This window comes from Helicoverpa armigera, chromosome 15 (genome assembly GCF_030705265.1).
Source record: "Helicoverpa armigera isolate CAAS_96S chromosome 15, ASM3070526v1, whole genome shotgun sequence".
Lineage (NCBI taxonomy): Eukaryota > Metazoa > Arthropoda > Insecta > Lepidoptera > Noctuidae > Helicoverpa > Helicoverpa armigera.
Genome location: NC_087134.1, coordinates 5172357 through 5196840, shown reverse-complemented (window position 1 = coordinate 5196840; position 24484 = coordinate 5172357). Strand labels below are relative to the sequence as shown.

The 24484-nt window shown below is 35.3% G+C and overlaps 2 protein-coding genes across 5 annotated transcripts in view; one reads left to right on the top strand and one right to left on the bottom strand.

Annotated features, from left to right (window-relative positions):
- LOC110370558 (diuretic hormone receptor) overlaps positions 1-5685 on the top strand; it is a 167572-nt gene extending 161887 nt beyond the window's left edge. For 2 of the 4 annotated variants that reach the window (XM_021326409.3, XM_049845015.2), the window contains exons 9-12: positions 448-636; positions 2176-2342; positions 5163-5277; positions 5489-5685. In XM_021326409.3, coding sequence (XP_021182084.1) covers positions 448-636; positions 2176-2342; positions 5163-5277; positions 5489-5536 — 519 coding nt within the window. In that variant the 3' untranslated portion in view covers positions 5537-5685. Of the gene's footprint in view, positions 1-447; positions 637-2175; positions 2343-3475; positions 3668-5119; positions 5278-5488 lie in introns of those variants that run through there. The other 2 variants (XR_002429250.3, XM_021326412.3) reach the window with 2 other exon arrangements.
- Positions 5686-18052: 12367 nt separating this feature from the next.
- LOC110382025 (odorant receptor 10a) lies at positions 18053-19149 on the bottom strand. Its single transcript, XM_021342482.3, has 2 exons — positions 18927-19149; positions 18053-18777 (listed from the first exon to the last, which is right to left on the bottom strand). Exons 1-2 carry the CDS (start codon positions 19129-19131, stop codon positions 18107-18109), a joined length of 876 nt encoding a protein of 291 aa, XP_021198157.3. The 5' UTR covers positions 19132-19149; the 3' UTR covers positions 18053-18106.
- Positions 19150-24484: the final 5335 nt, after the last annotated feature.

Genomic DNA, 24484 nt, shown 5'->3' with positions numbered 1-24484 from the left:
ATTTAATCAATGTCAGGGTAACCTAAGCTCCGATATATTTTTTCTCCTTAACGAAAATGTTCGATAAGATTTTTTGCAGTAAAAGGCTTAACGGTACACGGGTTAAATTAATTTGAATAATGACCTAGCAGAAGTTAAACCTTCCCTGGGGAAATTAGAATATCGTATTAAGCACAAATCGGTACGAAATTGAAATAAATTGACAACATCAATTTTCCTTGGCCTTTCCATTCATCCATTTGTTTGTTTTTTCGAAAATTGTGCGCAATTACGAAACGTGAGTGCCGGAAATGAGGTCCTGAGATTCGATTTCCGGGTCGGGCAACGTATTGTTTTTTTGTTTTGTAAATGGAAACCTTTTAAGTTAGACTTCTATGCTATACTCAGAAAACGGATATGACCAATCAATTAACGATATACATAACTAAAACATGTCCATTTTAACAGGTATTAATCACGAAGCTCCGATCAGCAAATACCCTGGAAACAGAACAGTATAGGAAGGCAACGAAAGCGCTTCTAGTCCTGATCCCACTACTGGGCATCACCAACCTTCTCGTGCTGTGTGGGCCGAGTGACGACTCCTGGTTCGCGCATGCCTTCGACTATACAAGAGCACTCATGCTTTCCACACAGGTATGTATTATACAGTCAGGAAAAAAATTCCAAACTGCTTAATAGGTACAGTGTCGTCGAACACTTTACAGAGTATTTATGTATTTATCTACTTCTTTAAAGTTCAAGATGTTTTAGCGTTCGTGTTAAGAAATTATGACCCCTTACATTGTCAGGTACTTTTGAAAATGTTGATTGATTCAGCTTCTATTGACGCTCCGTGCGAATAGCAAATTCTTAAACACGCGTGAATATGCATAGCGAGGTTTTCGTAATCCTAAGAACAACCAAAGACACACTGCGTGGGTTCAAAATGTACACATTCACTTGAATCACGTTCCTAGCCACGATCAATGTGCAACTGACACTCAATGTGTATACGCTGTAAAACAAATGGTAATACAGTTAGTTATTTACTTTATAGAATTAGGTATAATTGCAACTCTAAGTCTAAAACAGTAAATGCTTGCATCAAAATCGAAGTCCAAACTACTCTTTAACATCGACCATAAACTCTTTCTGCCAAGACTGCAGTTTATCTCGTATAAAATCCATTGTTCACACATTTAACGCGGTCAGCGATTGTGAAACAAGTGGCAGTAGCACTCAAGCTCCACAAAACCGTTGTACACTGAGAACTCCCGATTACTGAAAAATTTTATCATCAGATAGTTTGTTTGAGCTCATCTATCAGTATGAAGTTGAATGGTAGTGCGCACATTACAAAGTTATTTAGCTAGTACCAGACTGATTTCAAAGTCAAAGTCATAGCTCTTTATTCTGTGCTCATAGGTTACAAAGGTGTTAAGGTGTGTAACCTTAATATTATGTACACCAAGTACATAATATTAAGGTACATAATGTTACTGAAATACGTACATAACACTGATAACTTTCGGTGGAATCTAGATTTTCTTTGCCAGCCATCAGGACAACTGACGGTTGACTGTTTAGTCGGCAGTGTGTGTACTCAGGTACTTTAAGCCAACCGCAAGATCATTTCAGGAGGTCTAAAAGTTCTTGTTTATGTTTGCTTAGAAACTCCTTTGACTTGAAACATGGAGCCTCTTCGAGAACAATCAAACGCGAGCCTAAGAGAACTAAACTTGTGGCAAGTTTGCGTCGTAATGAAGTTTGGGAACTTGTGGCAACGTTTGTATGCTCGCTGACTCATGCTTGCCTTTCTAACTGATGGATTAATGTGTCGAAAACTGTAGGCCGAGTAGCTCGTAAGCTATATGATGTTAATTGTTTGCATATTTGCGATTTAGGTACATGTAAGAAAAACGTACACACTACGGTACAATTCAGACGACGATTTGATTCAAATGAACTCACTTTGTATTTACGAATACACATTTTATCAAATTGCTACATGCTTGTACCAATGATACAATTGACATTGTAAATAACAAAATCCAATTCGATTATATTTTCAAAGTATTTAATTCCGACTGTAATTTATGAATCCCTTCGCAAAAATATTGAGAAGAACAACGACATTAATCACATAGGACATACATCATCAGATCAATTTGGCAATAAATGTATCTTTCACAGGGTTTCACAGTGGCACTATTCTACTGCTTCATGAACACTGAAGTACGCCACGCGATCAGATACCACGTGGAAAGGTGGAAAACTGGCAGGACCATCGGCGGAGGTAGGAGACGAGGCGCCTCCTACTCCAAGGACTGGTCTCCTAGATCCAGGACTGAGAGCATACGGTAAGCAAAACATTGAGATAAACTGCATGTGGGATATAATACACGAAGTGAGGTGATGCACGCAAAAACTTGGCTGGAAATAATAGTACTAAAATTATTAAAAATAATATGGGTATTCAAAACTGCACAGACATAAAGGGACCATACCATTGGTGCACCACTAAAAGTAATGGGTTTCCAACTTCCATTAATCGACGAATATTTTAAAAGTCCTAATTTTACAGTTCATACTTGGGGATATAGATAGGTACTTATCTTAACAAATAAAGCTACATGTAACACAATATTTTACATCCAGAATTGATTTTATCGCTACTGTCAGTTGACAACCACTGTATAAAATACCTCAAGTTACCAAATAGTCCCCGTAACTTTAAAACATCGCCTGACCCGCCATTGTGAAGTTCATAAAAATGGTCGCATAGCTTCGAATAGTGTACTTTTGCCGCACTTCTATGTAATAAAACTTATTTTATGGTACCAAGATTGGCAATATCACGTTTACTGTGTGATAGTGAAGAAAAGATAGGAGAAATATTACCAACATTTCAAGTAAAAATACCGCCAGCTACATAGACGTTGTAACGACTTTCAATAAAGTTTTTCATATACAAATACACTTCAAGAATCCGAAGTGTCATTGTGGTCTAATAATGAAGCGGTGACTTGCAGAATACATTGTTACTTTATTTAAAAAGCCAGCTAAAGGCACAATGGCATACGAGTGCCACTTTAAAGAATGTACAAAAGAATAAATTGTAAAAGAACGGCCTGGAAACGCTCGAATGAAACAAAATAAAATCGAGTAACTGCAGTGAAACCGATTCAGAATATTCCATGTTACGATCTCGATTTGATGGTACACAACATAAAATCGATACTGCACACTGTGGTAGAATTTTCCGATCAAACTTATAACTTAGCTCTTATTTTCAAGTCGTCCAATATTTTAGGAATACTTAGATGGCAGTAATAGTCTATTTAAATATTTGAACAGAATAATATTAAGAGTACGTTTTCAAATGTTCACAAAATTGTCTTAACGCAGCGCTTAAGTGCACGCTTTACCCAAATTGCATCCCCTAACAGTTTCCCAAATCCATATTTGATCAAGTATTTTTATTTCCCAATAGACTCACAGTATGAAGATGGCCAGCGATTCCAATCCGGATAAACATTCAACGAATTTTCTTACTGGAATGGACTTAATGCATTTAAGAAGATGATTTAAGATATAATGTGGATTTGGATGGAATTTTTATTGTTTTATTTTTGTTACGTATATTTTATTAATTTTACAATAAATCAATGTTTAATCAGCTTTATTTATTCTTCTTATTAATTTTACTACCCCTTTATCTATTTACATATTTAAATTTTCATGTCATGTTCATTATATGGATCCATGACTCTCATTTCTAAAAACTATTTCATATCATCGACTTCAGAATAATATTGCATGCTATCAACGTGGAAATGTATGAATGTTTGCATTGATGTTGTAAGCGAAGTTCTCATTACTCATGGGATTATATCGGAGCTCGCTTTTTACAGACGCGGTGTAACGATACGTATGCTTGATTTAACGCTATTCTTATTTATTCAACTTTGCCTGATTTATTATCAACACTTGTTAAACTATTTGTAAAAAGCGAGAACATTTTGTAGAAAAAATATTTTTTCCCTTTTTTTACATCCAATTTTACAAGGTGCTAATAGTTTTTTAAATCCCAGGATACCTTTCGAATTTATATCGATATCTTTTCTAAAGGGATAGACTTCAAAAGGGGCTCACCTAAAAGGGTAAATTTCCATAGCTATTGACAACAAAGTGCCAACGAATAGAAGGAAAGTGGAATAAATCTTGGTCTCCTTTCACGTTCCCAAATAACCTCGAGTATTGATGAATCCATTTGAAAACTTAATAAGAGTTTTATTGTCTGTTCCTTTAGTTAAATAAGCAGACAAAATACAATTTCAATATAAAGTTGTTTCTATAAATAAATAAACATTTGGCTTTGTGCAAAACAATGTATAAGATAAAGTTGAAATTCCGAATGGTGTGGGAACTTGAAAACAGTGAAACTTATGCAATATTTTCCTAAAATTGCAATTCCGACCTTGTTTGAAGTTTCTAAACAACTGAAACTCGTATCGCAGAGTAAACAATATACTTAATGTAAACCTTTGTGATGAAACCTTAAAGTAAATCCCAAGTAAAACACATTGATCATACATTTATTGAAAAGAGATAAAAGGTTCTGGGAACTTGATCAGTTATTGTGGTAGATTAGTTTGATTTTCGGGAATTATGTACTAATGGACTTCCACTTACTTTGAATCCAGAATAGATTCTTAATGAAATGCCCTACACATTGTAACTGGTTTTGGAAAACTTTTTACTCTTTAAAAGGTATACCCTGGAGCCATTGTAGGGATCTCAAGCATGTAATAGTTTACTACCTACAACTTCAGAACATGGAAGAAACAAAGAGATGGAGACACACATTATTCTTGGTCACATCTGCATGACTTGAACATTTTTGTTTTTTATTCAGAATAATCAACTTTGAATATGTGTAGTGATACTTTTCAGTAGTGATATTTTCTAATCGACTTTCCTCTGCGTTTTCTTATACTTCTCTCACTTTCTGGTCTTCTCTTTGCTCTGAAGTTGTCCTCTTTCATTTTTCTTATAAAATCCTTTTTTATTTTACCCTGGAATGTTCTAGGTGAACTATTGTAAGAGTTACTTAAATATTAGCGTATATGCACAGAGAGTGTTTGAATACGGATGTTAACAAGAAGCCTGTGGGGCAGGTTGTACAGCCACCCATCTAAACGCGAGTCGGCTGCTTCGGAGACCACCACCACGACTCTGCTGGTGCCAAGAACTTCTCTCTTGCCTCCCCTTGATGGCAGGCATCTGCATGCTGTAAGTATTCTAGATCAGAAAAGTTTGTAAATAACACTGTTTAAACAATTTTGCATATAATTTTTCCAAAAATGATGATGAATAAATGCACTCGTACTTAGTACCACACGATCAAGCATTCGAACAATTGACACTTTTGAAAAACAAAAGAAAGATATGCCTGTCAATATTTCCGTTCTATAAGTATGATAGAAGTAACAAAACTGCGCAGGATTACATCACGAGCGGGAGCGCGAGCGGCGACCAGTCCCCGGTGTGAGGCGGGGGGCGGGGGAGGCTGCCGCGCCTGCGCACCCTGCCCGAGGAGGACGCCCCCTCTGTCGCCTCTCTCGCCTCCCCCGCCTCGACGTCCCCCAAACAGCCTGACAACACCATCTCCATCCTCCCAAACCCTAACTACCACAACGGGTACCAGAAAGACCCCAAAACGCCCCACACTCCGATTGATAAAGCTGCTTCAAATGGTCCATTTTCATTCAACAATCGCTTGGAACCTGTGTCTACTGCAACTACTCCGAACTCGGCCAACTCAAGCCCAAAATATTTTGAATATTAACTTCTACGCATTTAACGTTCCTGTAACTATTGTAATATATAAAAGCTATTTATTAACTATGTGATGCATGAACGGACTTAGTCATAGAGTATGAAATACATTTATTAGCATAATAATTATTACTTAAATAAAAAATAGAATTCGCAGATAGTTTCTCGAGATAAAATTATTGTATCTATTTTAAAATTAATATTTAGAATAGTAATATAAAAAGCTGAATTCTCTTTAGTAACTTAGAGATTTTATATTTATGTGTAAACTATGCGATTTACCAAAACTTTTTGTACGTATCTCACGTAAATAAGTCAGTCTATGAAATGTTGCCAAAGCTACAACAGCTTTTATAGAATTACTATTATTATAGAAATAATAAAATTGTTATAGTTTAAGTATCTAGCTGTAAGGAAGAAATTGGGAAACAATGCGCTATTTGTATCATAAATTTTGTAGCATATCGTAAATTTTACATACAATGACGTAACTTTCTGTGTAATTACTATTCATAACGTGTCATCGATGTGGAAATTATGAGTGTAACATTATTACCAATTTATTATTACATTAGACGAATAAAATAAGGTCGAGAATTAAATATGCTAGCTATGTATTGTGTACTAGAAATAACTCTGTACGAGTATTCGATAAACAACTTAATAAATGTATGATATCCTTTAATTTACATGTAAATTCTAAAGTGATTTAATGTTTGTACATTTATCTGTAATAAAATTTGTGATCGTCTGTCTTCGTGTTTATTAACTCTCCCATGACGTACCAAATGAATCACAAAAGTAATTGCTTCAGGACTAAGGTTATATGAAGAAATTCATCTTCAACACCATTCATTATTGTTCAAATACCTTATGTATGTACATAGGTGTAGGTGCAGGACTTATTCTTACCTAAGTATTTTACATTCGCTGTAAGTTTAATTTTTCAGGTTTGCAGCTGCAACAGCTCACTTAAATCTCAGATAGTGACCGTACAAAACATAGGTACTCCTAGTGACCCTAAAATAAAGTGTGTTCATGTAAAATCTCATGACTCATGAAATAAGGACTCTTAAGGTAACTCCGTACTTAATGGTTACACGGATCACCGCTTAATTAAGCGGTTATAAGTAGATACAACCAGGCTAATTGTGGGCGTTATAATGTTCTCTGAAACATTAGAGACACTCCATTAAACTATTATGATAATTTACAAAATATCGCTGTGGAGATAGTGACAACTGAAACAGGGTTGAGAGGTCGAATGGATAAAAAGGTTGGTATATTCCAAAAGAGAACGTTATAGCGATATAACGATAGCAATTTAAAATGCTGCCATTATTATTTAGTTAAAAACCTTACACTCCTGAACAGATTGCAACTTCCAAATGCACGCGATGTTGTTTCAGGAATATGATCAGCTGTAGGATAACCAAAAAACTATATAGTAGATAGATATACAATATAGTATAGACAAAGTATGTAAGCTAGAATTCCTTAAAGAATTTCTCTAGCTTTGTGACTATTTGTCAACTCTAGATTCTATTAGTCAACTTTCAAGAAACTCATATAGGTACACGGCAGATATCAACAGCATGGCTCATCTCAATTATTTCTATTCCATTGCTCATTCCAAGTAGGTACACTCTATGAAGTACAGAACAGTACTCGCTACGTTATATTGTGGGCGAAGTAATGGCTCATTCACTAGCTAATGAGCCTGCCGGTAGCTTTAGACAATGGAAATAACAGCGGGTCGGATACACGGCTAAACGCAAATGATCCTATACAATTCAATACATTGTCATGAGAGTAAAATGGAACGTAATGCTAACTAGTCGGTAGAAGGCTCGCTCATAATTACCTGAGGAAGGAATAATCATCATTTTATGGTCCCACTGGAGGGTATATATCTCTTCTCATTCAGAGAAAGAATGAGCGTTAACCACCGAGATAGTACATACACATAATATATGTAACTTAAGAAAGTAACACTAGTAGGTACTTGCCTGATCTGAAATCGAATTCGCACACTCGTATTAGAAGAGTGGTACCTTAACCAAGAAGGAAGAAATAAGAAACATACTTACCTATGAAATATAGTCCAAATTGTCCATGAAGTACGTACCTGAAATATTTGATGGAATAAAACCGTCGTGTAAAGTGTAGGTGTGCTATCAAGTAAATTCAGGGTTTTCAGTTTGACGATCCAATAATACCTGGTATCGTTAAGGTCATCATAATTATAGTTTGATGATATACAATTTGAAACGAAAAGAACTAAAATTATTATAAACACTTATATTACCTTCAAAGTAAGTCTATTAGACTTCAACCACCAATGTGTCCATCCTCCTGACGGAACTAATAGGTACTCATACCTGTAGAAAAGGAACCTATATCCTAGCACCTTCGATAAATGGGCAATCTAAGACTGTAATCTTCCTCAAACCAAATAGTTGTTCCTGATATAAGCGCGTTCAAGAAAACGTTTATGTATTATACATATGTAAAGCGTTCTTTTACAGTGACATAAAAGGGTCCATAATTGTGCCTAGCCTTGTTTCTTCAACATCTCCTGTAACATTATGGAATGCAAATAAATATATGAATATAAACTCTTCTACATTACAATAAAACGTATACATAGATAAAGATTGATAGATACATAATCTTCCCATCACAGCTCTTACTCAGGTACTTACCCTACTTAAAAAGCAGCTAAGAAAAAAACAGATAAAAAAGGCACGTTACGAACTACAGACAAGATCACTGGTGACACGGCAGATGTCTAGAGAAAAGCAATTTGCGCCACGGCAAGGATTACTACAGATTTATGTAGATTTATTAGACTTACGAAGCAAATAGAGGGAGCACTCGGTCAAGGAGATCGTATATTTTCTCTGTAACTAGATCATCTTATAGCAGTAACGTAAGTAGACTGAAATACTTAAACAAAAGCGCTCGCCACGCTTTGGTGCTTTTTATATGTTGATCAAAGAAAGAATTAGAATCGTAGGAATTTTTTTTTTCATTGTATTGAGCACACTACCTTTCATCTTCATACTGATTTATAAACTCTATCAAACTATCTGCTGACTAAAAGTTTGCGGTACAGCTAAACTATACAAGAAATCTTTGAAACAAAACTTCAAACGTGAACTTCCTGATCAAGTTCATAATCTCTGCAACTATCCATAACGATTTCAATACCGGGTAGGTACAAATCAACCAAACTATTTGTACAGAAACGGCCATCACTCAAGTTGAAGGATCTAGCAAGTTATAGTTCAGTAGAGTTTAAAGCTCTTGATCTATACAAGGATAGTTGGAGAGTCTGTGTCTGAACCACGGAGGAAGGAAAGAGATAGCGGAGATGCCATAAGGAAGGTAGGTCAGGTGCCTTCTTCTAGGTCAAATTCGTACGGCATGACCATAACGATCAGTTGCGTATGAACTAAAGAGGCGTTCAGATTCTGTGAGACATCTTTGAGTCAACAATTTTTGGTATTACAAAAAATGGTTGGGTCCAAAGAACGCGTTCAAAAGCACGCGCGCCAAAGGGCGAAAACGTTCCTCCTTAACCGCTTTCCTGCATTTTGAGATTTTACGTTATGACATCATCATCCTCCGGGCCCTTTTCCCAACTACGTTGTGGTTGGCTTTCCAGTCTAACCAGACGTAGCTGGGTACCAGTGCTTTACAAGGAGCGACTATCTGACCCCCTCAACCCAGTTACCCAAGCAACCCAATACCCCTTGGTTAGACTTTCTGGTTGTCAGACTTACTGGCTTATTTTACGTTATGACATCTCCGCTGGTGATTTTGTTCTCCATGGTCTGAACTGTCACAAGTTAATTCCACCGCATTATAGTGCCACGGTATTGAGGAGTTGCGGTATAATATGTTGCTTACATTGTGGAACTTGGATGTAGTTAATTAGTTTTGTGCAGCGAAGATTCAAGGAGCTTTGAAGGAGTTCAAGGGGATTGTGACATACCTTGTATTGTATTAGATAAATTCTTAAGTATAGCTCACGTTTACGAAACCCGCTTAGATATGTGGGTAAGAGCATAAAAAAATCACGAACAATACCACTTACACACACAGTCCAGATATCAAATATTATGGTGTAACGGTAGCTTTAACCTTAATAATTAATTACTCACTCCTCTCTTCCCCAAGTGTAAATCTGTTGTAGCTGTGACCGGCGGGACCACACGATCCCAGTTGTACTCCCCGAACTAATATCTAGCTGCTTGTATCCCGAGAGACCCCATTAAACAGTGGAAGATCGCAAGCACGTGCATTTGTTTTTAGGTAGGTATAGTTGTGGGTAATGGGAAATAGAATCTAATTAAAGTATGTATAAAAGTATTCAAATAAAACGGTTAACCGTTGTATACCGGAACGCAGATATACGCGAGACACAATTTATTTTCTATGGTTTTATTATTAGCGACACACAAGAAGTTAAATTACGCTTGTAGTAATTTAAGTAATAAATAACTAAGTAACAGTAATAACTAAGTGATAAATAACTACAAATAATAAAAAAAATATATAGATGGCGCTACCAACGAGATTGCATCTTAAGACCTGCAGTATGCTTCTATGGGTATTTATTGCAGTGTCTCTTTACATTTTAAATTTAATTAAAAGACAAGGATTTAACATTATAATATCAATATTAAAAACATATTTCAAACAATTTGAGTGTTGGTAATTGAATGGTAAACTATAAAACTCTCATCACTAAAATAGTTTCTTTATTACAAGAATTAATAATAATTTATATTGCTTTCAACAAGGTATTATTTTGTAATTAAGATAAAATTAATCATGTCAGAGACCATTTAAATTAATTGCGACCAGGTTTCGAAAATCTTAGAAGCAACGAAATAGCATCGTTAGCTTACCTACGGTGGTTAGACAATTAGAACGCCTGACGTCTGAAATTAATAATCTATCAGTTGGATATAAATAGAATGTTGGTAGATATAAATTGCTAGAAGATAAACTTCGTCTATCTATTATAAAACGAAAATACCTGTAGACAGATGTATTCATTTTGACGAAAAGAAAAAACAAGGATATTCATACAATAATTATGTTCTTAAATGTATTATTTCCTTTCTCAGTCTTCATTAAAAAGACTTTTTGTTACAATAAGTGTAGCACATAAAACATACTGACTACATTTTATTTGCACTCAATATTCAACGAAGCGTACAGTGAAGGATTTTAGTAACAAAACGATGGAAATAAAAAAGCATTATTCATAGTTAATGCAGTATTGCATCTATTCCAATTCCATCATACTGATTGACTATAAAAACATTACACTCAAAGCCATAAATAAGGACACACAAATTGACTTACAGATTACATGTTTCACTACCTACTAAACTCAAGGTAAATAAATGAAGTGTCAGGAGTACATCAATCTGTCACGGTGACTAATGTTACCGGTCGACCTAAGGGCCCAGGTTGTGTGCACGTAAGTGTAAATCATATCTCGTGTGACAATTAACGCGGGACTCATTATTGGAGATGTTTTCAACTGAAGGATTTATTTACAAAAGCTGTGTATCGTACTAGGTTAAGGTGAGGTAGTTGGTAGGTAAGAAGGGAGACTGAGAATGCTAAATTGATTTGGTATCAAAATGATGATATCGAAAGCAAAAAGGCGCTGCTTATTTACGAAAAAAATATGCTCTGTAGGACCCTCTATAGGAGAGGTAGATATATAAGAGATATTGATATTTCTTTATAATCACGTAATTTATTGCAAGGTTAAACTTTTGCTGAAAAGATGCCTACTGAGCCCTAAAATTCACTTTATTTTCCTTATTTTGCAATTATATCTTGGTAACTTACACATGACAAACGTTGCCAAGTCAACGATGACAACGTGATCCAGTTTTGAGATTACGTCTGATTATCTTAAATCTTATTAATATATGGAACGATTCATGATAAATTACATCTTCAATTCTACAAAGATTAAAGTATTAGTTGTCGCTCAATCTTTGAAAGATTGCCACAAAGCAATGAAACCAAAGTACTGAAACAAAAACGAATTGTACAATAAAAACGACGAAAGCTCCAATTATTTTCAAGTACAAATTGAAAACATAAAAGTTCAACATAAATATCAACTAGGGGAAAATTAAAAGATTAACTTTATTGGCGGCTGAGCTCGTAAAATTCAGACTATGTGTACTTTCCCTAATCACATGGTTTTATAGGTTTTCAAGTACGACGTTGTGTATCTGTATCTATAGCATAAAACTTGAGTATATTTATTGGCGTTGATGAATTTATTTGAATTAATTTATAGGCAGAATGATTAGACTATCTTGTTCACATCATCCAACCTCCGAGCCTGTTTCCCAACCACGTACGTTGGGGTCGGCTTCCAGTCTAACCGGATGTAGCTGAGTACCATAACATAGGCACCTAACTTATATATTTTTCACGTATGTCTACAGCTATATAACTGTTTCTGAATCTTCATCATCATCATCATCATCTCAGCCATAGGACGTCCACTGCTGAACATAGGCCTCCCCCTTTGATCTCCACAGATACCTGAATATACTCTTATAAAGATTTAAATGCAAATTGATTCTGAATAAGTACCTATATTCATCTGTGTCTGATGATTAAAATGGAAAAACACGGTTTTTTTAAAGTTACTTATTATGTATATTTGTACAAATAACACTGTGCTACGTATTTTCGTAGCAGTCACATAGCACGTAGCGACATTGAAAAACAGTGAGCTTTCAATTAGAAAACTAAAAAGACATAACATGTACTTACATACATTTATTATGTAATGTATGTAGATAAATAGAACACTTTTACGATGAGTTGCACCAATTAACTATAAAGATAACCGAACTATTTTCCATTGTCAAATCGGAAATTTGACCAATTTCACGGCTAGTTATGGTTTGGTTATCGTTACAGCTAAATAATACAACACACTCTTACCCTACTGTTGAAATGGTGAGTAACATGAGTAAGTACTCCTAACTTATATTCTCCACTAAAAACACTCATAAAATTTTATGTTTAAAACTTTGATAATTATTAACTTCGATAGACTTTCAATGTTAGATTACTAGATTTAACGAGTTAAGTATAAAACGTTCGTTAATAATAGTAAGTACTTAGAACGATATAATGTTTTGCCCCTTCACAAGGACAGACGTGCTTTGAAAAAGACATTAAATTAAATCACCTTTGTATTCTAAAAAACTAGATTTATTCATCCAATATATAATTTAAATGAGAGGTTTGGTTTTCTCATTTTCAGAATTTGAAAAAAGTGGTTTTAATTAGTCATGCTCTCTATTTTAATTGCAAAACATTTAACATACAGTTACATTGCAATTTGTATTTTATTAAGCAAATCTAAGTAAATACATAATATTATAAATTACTCTATTTTTTTTCTATTTGCCAGTAAGTGGGTTATTATAGTAATCTTTACTTATCTATACTTTATTATAAAGCTAAATAGTTTGTTTGTTTGAAAGCGCTAATATCGAGAACTACTGGACCTATTTGAAAAGATCTTTTAGCGTTAGACAGCCAGTTTATTGAGTACTTTTACTGGGGTCACAAAGTAGTGTCTAGAAGCCTGGTAAAACCGCTGACAAAAGAAGATTTTAAGACTAAATCAATGTTCTACAAACAGGAAAGTTACTGTCTAATTTAGCTACCACACATTTCTATTCCTTCCGATAAAAGCTGGTTCCTACATTATACAGAGCATTTCTAATTATCTATGACGTCATTAGCATGAGTTCACGCCATTAAGTTCGATGCAGCCCCTATCTGCGTCACAGATCTAAAGATTTACGATCCTGAATATCATTTGTAGGCAATAAATGTATGCGTTCCTATCAGGAATGGAACAAACTGGAATAAAGCACTTTCTAGTAGTCGTATATCGACGTTGATGTATCGTTTAAATGTGGAATTGATGGATGGTCACTATATTTAAAAGATGATGTTGTCAACATATTACGTATAACAGCTACAATTTATAAATCTCATGGTTCAATTAGTGAGAAAAATATATAAAATAAAAAATACATACTATAAATTATTAGGGCGCTTTTCACCATTTAACTATAACGATAACTAGACCAAAACCAGCTGCCAAATCACCAATTTGATCAATGAGCGACAATTTCACAGCTGATTATTTTTATCGTGCCATTCAAAAACCAATGACGGTCTTAAGCATAATGAGTAGGTATAATCAAGGACAATCGCAAAGGTCGTCGAGGAACGGAATCGAAACGTGGAAACGTTTCAGAGGAACGGAAAATGCGGCGGTCTATGCAAAGCGCAGGAAATGGGTGGCTCCTCTCGAACTTGACACAAAAATACACTTGAACAATCAGGTTCCTTTTCTCTTTTAGAAGTACTGTGTCTTGTTTTGGTCTGTTTTAAATTGTGTTTGATGATGAAAGATGGTTTTAAATGGTATTTTTGTACAGGCAGGAACAAATATAGGTTACTTACCCAAACCTTCATTCTATTCTATAAAATGTCACTCACATGACATTGTGCACACAGTCTACAGAGCACTTTATTTATCCACTCTTTATCTACAAACGTAGGTACTTACCAATAAAAACGTAGATAATTGTGTAATTTATGTAAAATAAGTAGTTAAAGTCACTAGAAAGAACATTCATAAAACCCATGTGTCATTTCCAAACACATCTGCCATAGCCCCATGAATATTTTTCAAGTTATAGATCATCAGACGATCAGTCATCGGCGACGACAATCTCCTACTTCCATAATAAAGTCACCGTGTGATGGATAGCCTCGAGTTCACTTAATGAATTTTAAATATAACTGACAAGTCAGCTTCGTGCAATTCTGTAGGTTTTTTGTCACCGACTTTAGTTGTAAGTAACACTAATAGATTTGTAGGATCATGTAATGGATATGTATGAACGAAAATTCAATGTGAAACTCAAAATTATTTATTTCATAAAAGTCTATAACAGCTCTTTCGAAAGGTCAAGCTACTACGGTTCCAAAGAGTGAGTCTCATGTAGAAGAACTGGCAAAAAACTCCATAGTTACTCTTTTCAAATAAATTACACCTACTTTTTAACATAAATTAAACCTATGATTATGTTAATGTAATTGGTGTGTAAACCGATTTAACATAATAAATTAAAAAAAAAATGGCATATTAGAGGTCTTGAGAAGCACCTAATTTCATTCTACGCCAGCCAAGTTTGATTCCAGCAGAATTAAACTATGGACCATTAAAGTGCGCTGTTTGAAAACCATGTCAATAACAAAGACTTTGCTGGTGTACCCCAAACTATTGACATGTCCTTTCCATTCGTCAAATGTGAACTGTTATAGCTTTGAATCCGATAGGAATGTCCATAACGGCTCAGTCGTGTTAGACCGTTACACATTCCTACAAATCCCTATAGTTCTACTAGTGGCACGCGAACGCTTTATGGAAAAGCTATACGATTCGAACGAAGCGTACCTTTGATCACTTGTGGCTGCGAAACTGCGTAGAAATGTAAGAGTTAGCTTGACAAAAATTGTAAGTACCTATACTGAGATTATCCATTATATGCCACTTAAGCTTGGGTTTCCTAGGAAAGCGGTGCCGTCATATAGCGGCCGTCTTATTACGGACGCAAATAGACGGTCGTCTTTACGGTGATTACATGTGGAAAGTTCCACGGCCGTTTTAACACACCGTCATGAACTTTTTGTTAGTTGTATCATACTTACTAACCTGTTTTATTTAATATTTCTCAAATTTCACAACACCAATTCTGTTTTAGTTGACTTTTCTATGATCTTTACTTTTTATGTTAGATATTGCGATATTGCCTTCGTGGTTTCGAACGAAATCTATTAAAATTTCGTCGTCCTCGCTGCTCTAAGAGTTGGAACAAATTTTTGACGTTGTTCCGAAAAAAAAAACACACATACGTATTAAAAAAGCTTCACCGCTTCCAATAAAACGTTCACCAAACTATCTGACACCGTCAAGACGGCCGTCATGCAAATGGCGGCACCGCTTTTTGAAGTTACGGCGTCAGTTACCGCTCTCTAGGAAACCGCCCCATTTTGTTTACATAGACAACGTTCTGGTGATGTCTTTCACCGCTGTATTACGGTCGCTATATGACGGCACCGCTTTCCTAGGAAACCAAAGCTTTAGGGTGCTACTTATATTGACTTTACATTGCAACCATTGGTCGATAAGTTACCTTACGTTAGTCGCATAGAAAATACCTAATACTGAATCCAGGCGTTATAAATCTTGAAGTAATTCTTCTTACAATGGAATTTTTTGCAGAAGTACGTTGAAGTAAAAAGTAGTACTTGGCATTTTATTCTCTTTAGGTTTTAACGCGATAAAGAAGCTCAATAACAATACTAAGTGCTTCTTAAACTCCACAAATGGAATTGTCCTACAAAGGGATTTGGTGTATAAGCTTCTGTGTGCAAGATGTGCAACTCGACTTTGTTTCTAAAGCGACACAGATCGACAATTTATTGCTTCAGCGTCTCAAAGAAACGTTTTTGAGCAACAAATACTGACTCACTTTGTCTTTGAAGTGTAACGGAATATCGGAATATTTTCCCTTCAAGATATTCCCAGTTGTTCGGTATTTTGATCACGTTGAACAATACTTACTGCATTTCAGATGAAAGATCCATATCAAATGTGAAGCAGTCCTTAGACTTTAGTCACAGATTTTTTAAATTAAATTCTTCCTTTGCGCTAAACATACAACTTAATTAATTTCGTCCGTTCCGTTTCACGCTCCGTTGATGTCTGGTAGGTATGTTTATTTTTATTTACTTGAGCTTTCATTAAGGCATACCAAACATCATTGACTTTATTAAAAAACATTGTTTGAACAAAAAGCTATTAATATTCAGAAACAATTGGAAAATGTTTATTTTCCTTTGTCATGCAAATGAGTTGATTGCGAAAATTTCAGCGGTTCAACGAATTTATTTGTATTAATAAAAAAAAATTTATTGGTGGTTTAATGTGATCTGGCAAACTATTGACTAACACATTTGCGTACATATTTAATAGATATTTACTTCAATTAACTATAACAGAAAAGAGTAAATATAAAAAAATATTCTGAAAAAGAAGATTAAAACTGACGCCCTCGAGCCTTTGCCTTGAACTCACAAAAATTCGTATATTTTTGGGAATGAATGTTGGGAAAATAATCCCGCAGAATATACTCAACCTAGAAACATGTTCATTCGTCAGCTAAATCGTTTGACGTGTGACTTATCTCGTGCCGTTTCTAGAAAATCCTGTTTTTGTCTTTTAGATCGAGGGTAAAATAATTACGGGATTATATCTCACCATAAGTTTAGCTTATAGCAATGGCCATTTCGTGTTGATACATGCCATAAACTACGCAAAACATATTTGAATCACTTCAAATTCAGATAAATTCATATTTGTTGCAGTAAAATTGATGTAAATTAGCTACATTATTCAATATATTGTAGACAGTATATTGCAGATTGGTATACTAAATTATTTATATTAAATCTTACGAGTATGACAAAGGTCTTGCCATAAACAAAAGTAAGTGGATAAAAAATTACCATTGCCGCGGTATTTACGTCTCTGACGAAATTGCTGTCAACTTGAGGGCAATATAAGCAATGAAGAATAAGCAGAAATATTGCCCTCTTAATGCAAATGATATATGAGGTGCCATACTTCAGATTTTCTCCCTTGCAGCTATATTTCAAATCTTATTTGCTTCCAACTCGAAGACCGTTTCGTTTTGGAGAACAAAAAGTCTTTATTATAGACTTTATGGTTAAAAGTTATAATTGTTTCGCTTTTGTATGGGCATTTATTTTAAAACTTAAATATTCAAGTTACTCACAGTGAATTTGTTCATATAGATAGGTACCTATTGTTGGCATTTTAATACAACAATAAATGACAATTTCAAAAGCTCTCTAGTTTGAATTGAAAGTTTCACGCTCAAAAGCTATTTATAACTAAGTTTGCCATTCCAATCTAGATAGTAATGAAAACTAGTTACAACGACTATTATATTTAGGTACTAAAAATGGATTAGGTAAAATGAAAGAACAAAATTTCAATAGGATTTTTATATTCACTGACGAAAAATGAAACTAAATTACCATGCTACCAGCATACATTTACAATTCTTATTTACTCGTCAAGCGTGTGAGTGAAACGCGACCCAACTTAATTGAAAACCGCGTATATTTTGTAAACAACTTGAGCCACATCGCCAAAAGTCTCCCTATTCATTATGAATATATCAGCCGCAGTTAAATATAGAGGGCGCTGTACTAGACATAGCATTAGAAGGACCACTTTCGCTTGTTTTGCTTCCATCATTTCCCAACCACAGCTGTAAGCGGCAGACGACATTTGCAACCCAGCAGAAATAAGTTTTTCTCCTCCAAAACAGTACAAAAATAAAGGCATAATTCCTGACATCCCTGTTAGTATCGTGTTCCTATAATCCCACACGTTCATGGTCTGTAGAGTCGTCACTAAAACGACCGTCATGCTCAGGAAATGTGCCCCGAATATCACTTTATACATCTCTCGGATTTTTCCATGAAAGTTCATCAGAAATTGGTGATGTTTTACGCAAAATATCAACAGTTTATCGACGGATTTATCTTCATTTTGCTCAGAATTATTCCGGGATGGTTCTTCTTTTGTCAAGATTGTATGAATCTCGTGCAGAGCTTCTGTGATGGCGTAGAAATGACCTAGTTCGTGGCAGATGAGGGTGACGAAGAGCACAATGTAGCCGGTCTGATTAATGGCGGAAAACGCCGTAGCGACGCACGTCAGGACAAATGTTATTTCGAAAAATGGTGTTTCGTATTTTGGACTCAATCCTGGAAACGAGAGAAATGCTTTAAGTTGTGTAAGTAGGTGCTTGAGTAATCAGTTTATTTTGTAGAATTAGGTAGGTACTTTATCGACTGACATGGGCACAAATTGTTAAACAGTTAATTAACATTCTTAGTCGTCAAAGTAAACTTACCATAGGTCTCCCCAGGTGTAGTAGGCAAATATCTATCATTTCCCAAAACGGTGAAGAGGAAAGGCATCAGCAAATAAGTGACATGAGTTATGGCCAAGTTCGCCACCACTAACCACGAAAAGTATCGAGCTTGTTGCAATGTAGCCAGCATTATCTTCTTAGAAGCTGTGCCTTCTGGTATCAGAGATAGCCCGTGATGGCTCATCTCAAATACTGTCTTCAAACGGGAGCTTTGGAAGAAAAATAATATTAACGACTCCATACTTATTTTTTATTTACATGTAGTGCCTTATTTTCTTAACCTATATACCTACTCTCATATGACTCCCCGTAGGTACCTATATACAACCTCAAGTATCTACTCCCTTATGTTCCATTCTTATTCCTCTATAAATAGGTACTCTCATATGAGTCCCCTTAGGTTCCTATATACAACCTCAAGTATCTACTCCCCTATGTTCTCCTCTTATAAACTCTCTTATGTACTACCTCATTATATACTACCCCTATAGATATGTATACCTACTCTCTTTCTTAATACTCTTACGTAATACATACTTCCTTTTACTGTATATATTTTTAATGATACTTATCGTGTTATCCAATTAGGTACCTGGGACAGGGAGGTCTGATAGACAGTCGCTACATGTAGGTAAACCACAACATTACGTTGGATGAGTCAATAATACCTGGCAGTCAACATGAAGAAGAACTTCGACAGCGGCACAGAAGTAGCGCTGATACAATTAATAGCTTTGAAGCTTTCGATCTTATCGGGGAACACCTGTACCAGATAGATGAGCTGACTGATGGTGCCCACGTAAATAAATGTTGATGCAAATAACAGTGTGAAGACGGCTGAGAACACTGTTGCACCTAGAAACATACAATAACGTCCGTATTAAGAACCTCCTCCTTTTTAGGGTTCCGTAACCAAAGGGTAAAACGGGACCCTATTGTTTTCGCTCCTCTGTCCGTCCGTCCGTCCGTCTGTCACCAGGCTATATCTCACTAAGCGTAATAGAGAGTTGAAATTTTCACAGACGATATATTTCTGTTGCCGCTATTACAACAAATACTGAAAACTAGAATTAAATACATATTTTGGGGGCTCCCATACAAAAAACTAATGGTACGGAATATAAACTCTTTTGCAAAAAAAGCGGGCACCTAAGCGAAATCTTAGTTTTAAGGACTTTACGTGTATTTCAAAGGATTTTTATGATTGTAGTATGTTTCTAGCTTCAAAAGGGTTAGCCAAGTATGCGTGAGAGTGTATTCTAAATTTGAATTTTGTACAATTGCTAAGAAATTAGTTAAACCTTGTTTTGGATTAATTGCTGGCAGAAAGTTCGTCGGTGTTTTGAGAAGTTTTTGAAGTGATTTTCAGAAAAATTATAATGCAGTTTTAATTAATGATTAATGTACCTTTTTGCTAGATCAAAACATTTTTGAAAAACTATGCGTATTTGATAAAATTGTCACCTGCTCTAAATGGGCTATACTGATGATTGAAGGCAATGTTAAGAGTTTCGGTATTTTAATGTAAAGCGTTCTATTGTTTAGATATTGTACCCACGTATTCTAAAATATCGCTTTTTCATAAATAAACACTATTTAGAAGACTATCAGTACTTTGGGCTGCGACAAAAGCAATTTAAAGTAAGCAGTGCCGATCACAACTCGTCTCCTATCGGACGTTGACATTTAAAACATACCTAATTTTGTGATAAATGTTAAAATTAACCACATGAAAAATGATGAGGAGGGTTAAAGCTATCTAAAAAGTCAAATTATTGCCGCGTTGAAGCTCTCGATAACTCCATAGGTATCGGGTTACTAAACGATGATTTAGCTGAAAGGGAGTCAAGAATTCAAAATTATTGGCCAACCGTATGTTTCTTAAGAAATGAGCAGATACCCAATTATTGTTATGATTTAAGCAGGAAAGTGCTGTAGATACCAGAAAATCTCGATGCAGGCAAGTTTATTTAATAAAATGTCCGTGGGATGAAAACACGCTATTTGAACGCTCAGACTCATAGATCTTCAGAGGTCTACGGAGTTTCCCAAGCGACGAGGTTGTTTAAAAATCAGTGATTACGAGACCTTAAGACCTCGTGCTCACAGTCTATGCGCTATTTTCTGTATTTTGTAGAATTTCAATACTTTTAATAATGTCAAAGTCTGATAGAAGCCGACTTGCGAACGGCACTGCTAACTTTAAATTGGTTTCGTTGCAGCCCAAAAATATTGATACTCCTATAAATTGTGTTTATTTATGAGAAAGGGTTATTTTAAACCGCGTGGACACAATATCTAAACAATAGAACGCTTTACACTAAAATACCGAAACTCTTAACATTGCCATCAATCATCAGTATAGCCCATTTAGAGCAGGTGACAATTTTATCAAATACGCATAGTTTTTCAAAAATGTTTTGATCTAACAAAAAGATACATTAATCATTAATTAAAACTGCATTATCATTTTTCTGAAAATCACTTCAAAAACTTCTCAAAACACCGACGAACTTTCTGCCAGCAATTAGTCCAAAACAAGGTTTAACTAATTTCTTAGCAATTGTACAAAATTCAAATTTAGAATACACTCTCACGCATGCTTGGCTAACCCTTTTGATGCTAGAAACATACTACAATCATAAAAACCCTTTGAAATACACGTAAAGTCCCTAAAACTAAGATTTCGCATAGGTGCCCGCTTTTTTTGCAAAAGAGTGTATTTATAAAATTAATGGTACGGAACCCTTCGTGCCCGAGTCCGACTCGCACTTGGCCGGTTTTTTAAGAATTCCTTTGAAATAATCTTTTTGGTTGCAAAATGCTTGGTCATCTTTTTCTTCTAACTCTGACGTAGCAGTCCTGCTGGAAGAGATTTCTTAAGAAATAAGCAGCGCCTTTGTACCTACTTGATTGTTCTATTTCTCTTCTTACCTCTTGCTCTGTGTAGGTACATAAACTGGTTTTAAATAAATAAAGAAATTCTATGCAGTTGAACTAAATGGGGAACGTTTTGCGCTGTTTCATATTTTGTAGAAAGTTCCATAAATAAATAGGAGCCAATGGGAGAAGTAAGAGGTATATTTCAAATTAAATGTTAACTAAGTAAATAAATAAAGCGACTACTTTAGAAATAAACATTTAAACGTGCTTTGAGTGTATTTGAACAACATTACCGCATATTTTGCAGTAATATACCTAAGTAAATATGACGTGCAACATTTACGGAATTTCTTGTTTAAACCCCATTTATAACGACCAAAAAAAGTATTTTTATAACTAATATTAATAAACATTCAGTTTTTTTTATATGAAATTTTTAAAATTTTACGTAAAAAATAGATATATTTATAAATCTTACTTCGCTTCTTATCGCCAAAAACATTACGTATTCCAACACATCTTTGTATAGAGCTAATCATATCTTTAGCAGCTTCAATAGGATCCTCCACATACGAGATCTTCTCAATATAACGTTGAATTTTATCCCTCAGAACCCTCATCTTTAAGAAAACTCACCGTACTGTCAAGAAAACTAAACTTTACAGTGTTTAAATATCAAACAAACACCCAATTACTGAAAAAAATATTCCGTCACATTTTAGAACTGAAATAATTTTCAAAATTGGCCTTAACACTCTTTCCATTTGAATACCTGTATAGACAAACGATATTTAATAGATTGTTAAAATAATAACAATTAATTGGAGTAACAGCAGCCCCTCGTAATTGTCACTACACTGCCTAACATTAATTGCGTCGACTAGGCAAAACGGAATAGTGGGTAGGTAATTCACCCCTAACTTAAGTGATTAGACTCTAATGTTAACTTTACGATTGCATTTTAAACGAACAATTAACCTAATCTCTTAAATCTCTTCGGTATTCAAAAGCTACCCAATCCTTAGTAGTGCCGTAGGCTTTCGTGAAACCGCAAACGGCTTAACAGCGAATCACAACTGAATATTAAAATTTGTTTCCAATCTAACTCAGAGTTCCTAAATCTCGTACCTATACAGACAGCAAAAAGATTTCTTTGCCAGAGACTTATCTCCCACATTTCGGATCGTCCCAAATTCGAGGAAATCATCCTGTTTTTCCGAAGGCTGCTATTACCGAACATATACCGTTACCTGACCTCAATGAATGTGGAGCAAGCACTTCGCTAAATTGAGTGATTAATTTAGACACCGCACCTACAGCCCGCGAAGTAACAAATGTACCACAGAATCAATCGCATGTACACCCATTTAGGAAATGAATGCCAAATACGACGTGACTTTCCCATGTTTGTATTATTCAGGAAAATTCGGGGTTACTGTGTCTACAAACATTAGGTGGCAAAAGGTTGTTTAGAAAAAAGGTGCTGTCTAATCTGGGAATTCTATTACTAGGTCCTCGTTTTTGTTCCCTGTAGCTTACAGGGCCTGAATTTTAAGTAGGTTACATTTTTTAATCCCATTATTTTATGTAAACACGCGAAATGTAGGTTGACAATTTTCCTTTTTTTTTCTCCATTACATATCCATATCTGGTTAAACACTATTCATGAAGGTAGATAGGTGAAGGATTAGGACAAGCATTAGGCAGGCACCTACGAACTACGAATACAATATGCTGGATACCCGAGTATCTCTAGCCTCCTGTGTGACCTGTGTCCCAGAACCCTTGATATCGTAGAGTACAAAATGTGTTAACAGGTTACCTAAGCCTAACTAAACATTGATGCGATAATTTTATTACATCCCACACAAAAATGTACCAAAACCTACCCTGACGAGCGTCGCACAAGCCAAGCGGGCTCTGGACAAAGGTATTTAATTACTTTTAACCGCCCGTTTCGCTGACTCTGGATAAATACGGGCAGGCCGCCAAATGGGATCATATTTTACTTGGGTATTTTGCACTGGGGACGGTAGTTAGGATTTTTATAACGCAAGTTAACGCTAAGAGTGTTATTAACTTCTTATTTGCACAATTTCTGGGTTCAGGCGCGTCCTGAAAACTTTTTAAATTCTCGTTTAACTTAAGAAAAGAAGGATTACGCTAAAATTTCTGAAAACAGTAGGAAATAACCTTCAATAGGGCAGCGTAATACAAACAGTAGATAATTTATGTGTCTTTCTTTTCCACCAAAACCCGAGTACTTACCTAAGTATTATTTCAGTAAGTTCTACTCATAACCACCCACGAAAGGAAGTCAGTCTTCATTTATAACTTCCACAAAACGAATAAAGAGCATTTTTCTATAAAGGAGCTCTGCTTCACGACGTGTCTACTTTCTATAGAAAAGGGTTTAATTTCCGCTCTCGAACGAGCGGTAATGCAATGAATGGAGTGGGGTAATTACTGCAACGCTCTGAAGCTTCAGGTGATTTACGTCTGCCGTAATAATGTGAAGAACGTTCTTACTGTGGTCTTGTGACCAGAACTTTTGTAGATATACAGAAAACATCACCTATATCTAGGTACTTAGGCACCATCTATTTTTATGCATTCGTTTTAACTTTGTAATCAAAACAACCGCTTTCCCAACA

Excerpts from the sequence above, each read along its gene's own strand:
- LOC110382025 (XM_021342482.3), bottom strand. The coding sequence starts at position 19,131 with ATGAGCCATCACGGGCTATCTCTGATACCAGAAGGCACAGCTTCTAAG. Across the intron at positions 18,778-18,926 it reads TACACCTGGGGAGACCTATG|GATTGAGTCCAAAATACGAA; the intron begins GTAAGTTTACTT and ends TCTCGTTTCCAG.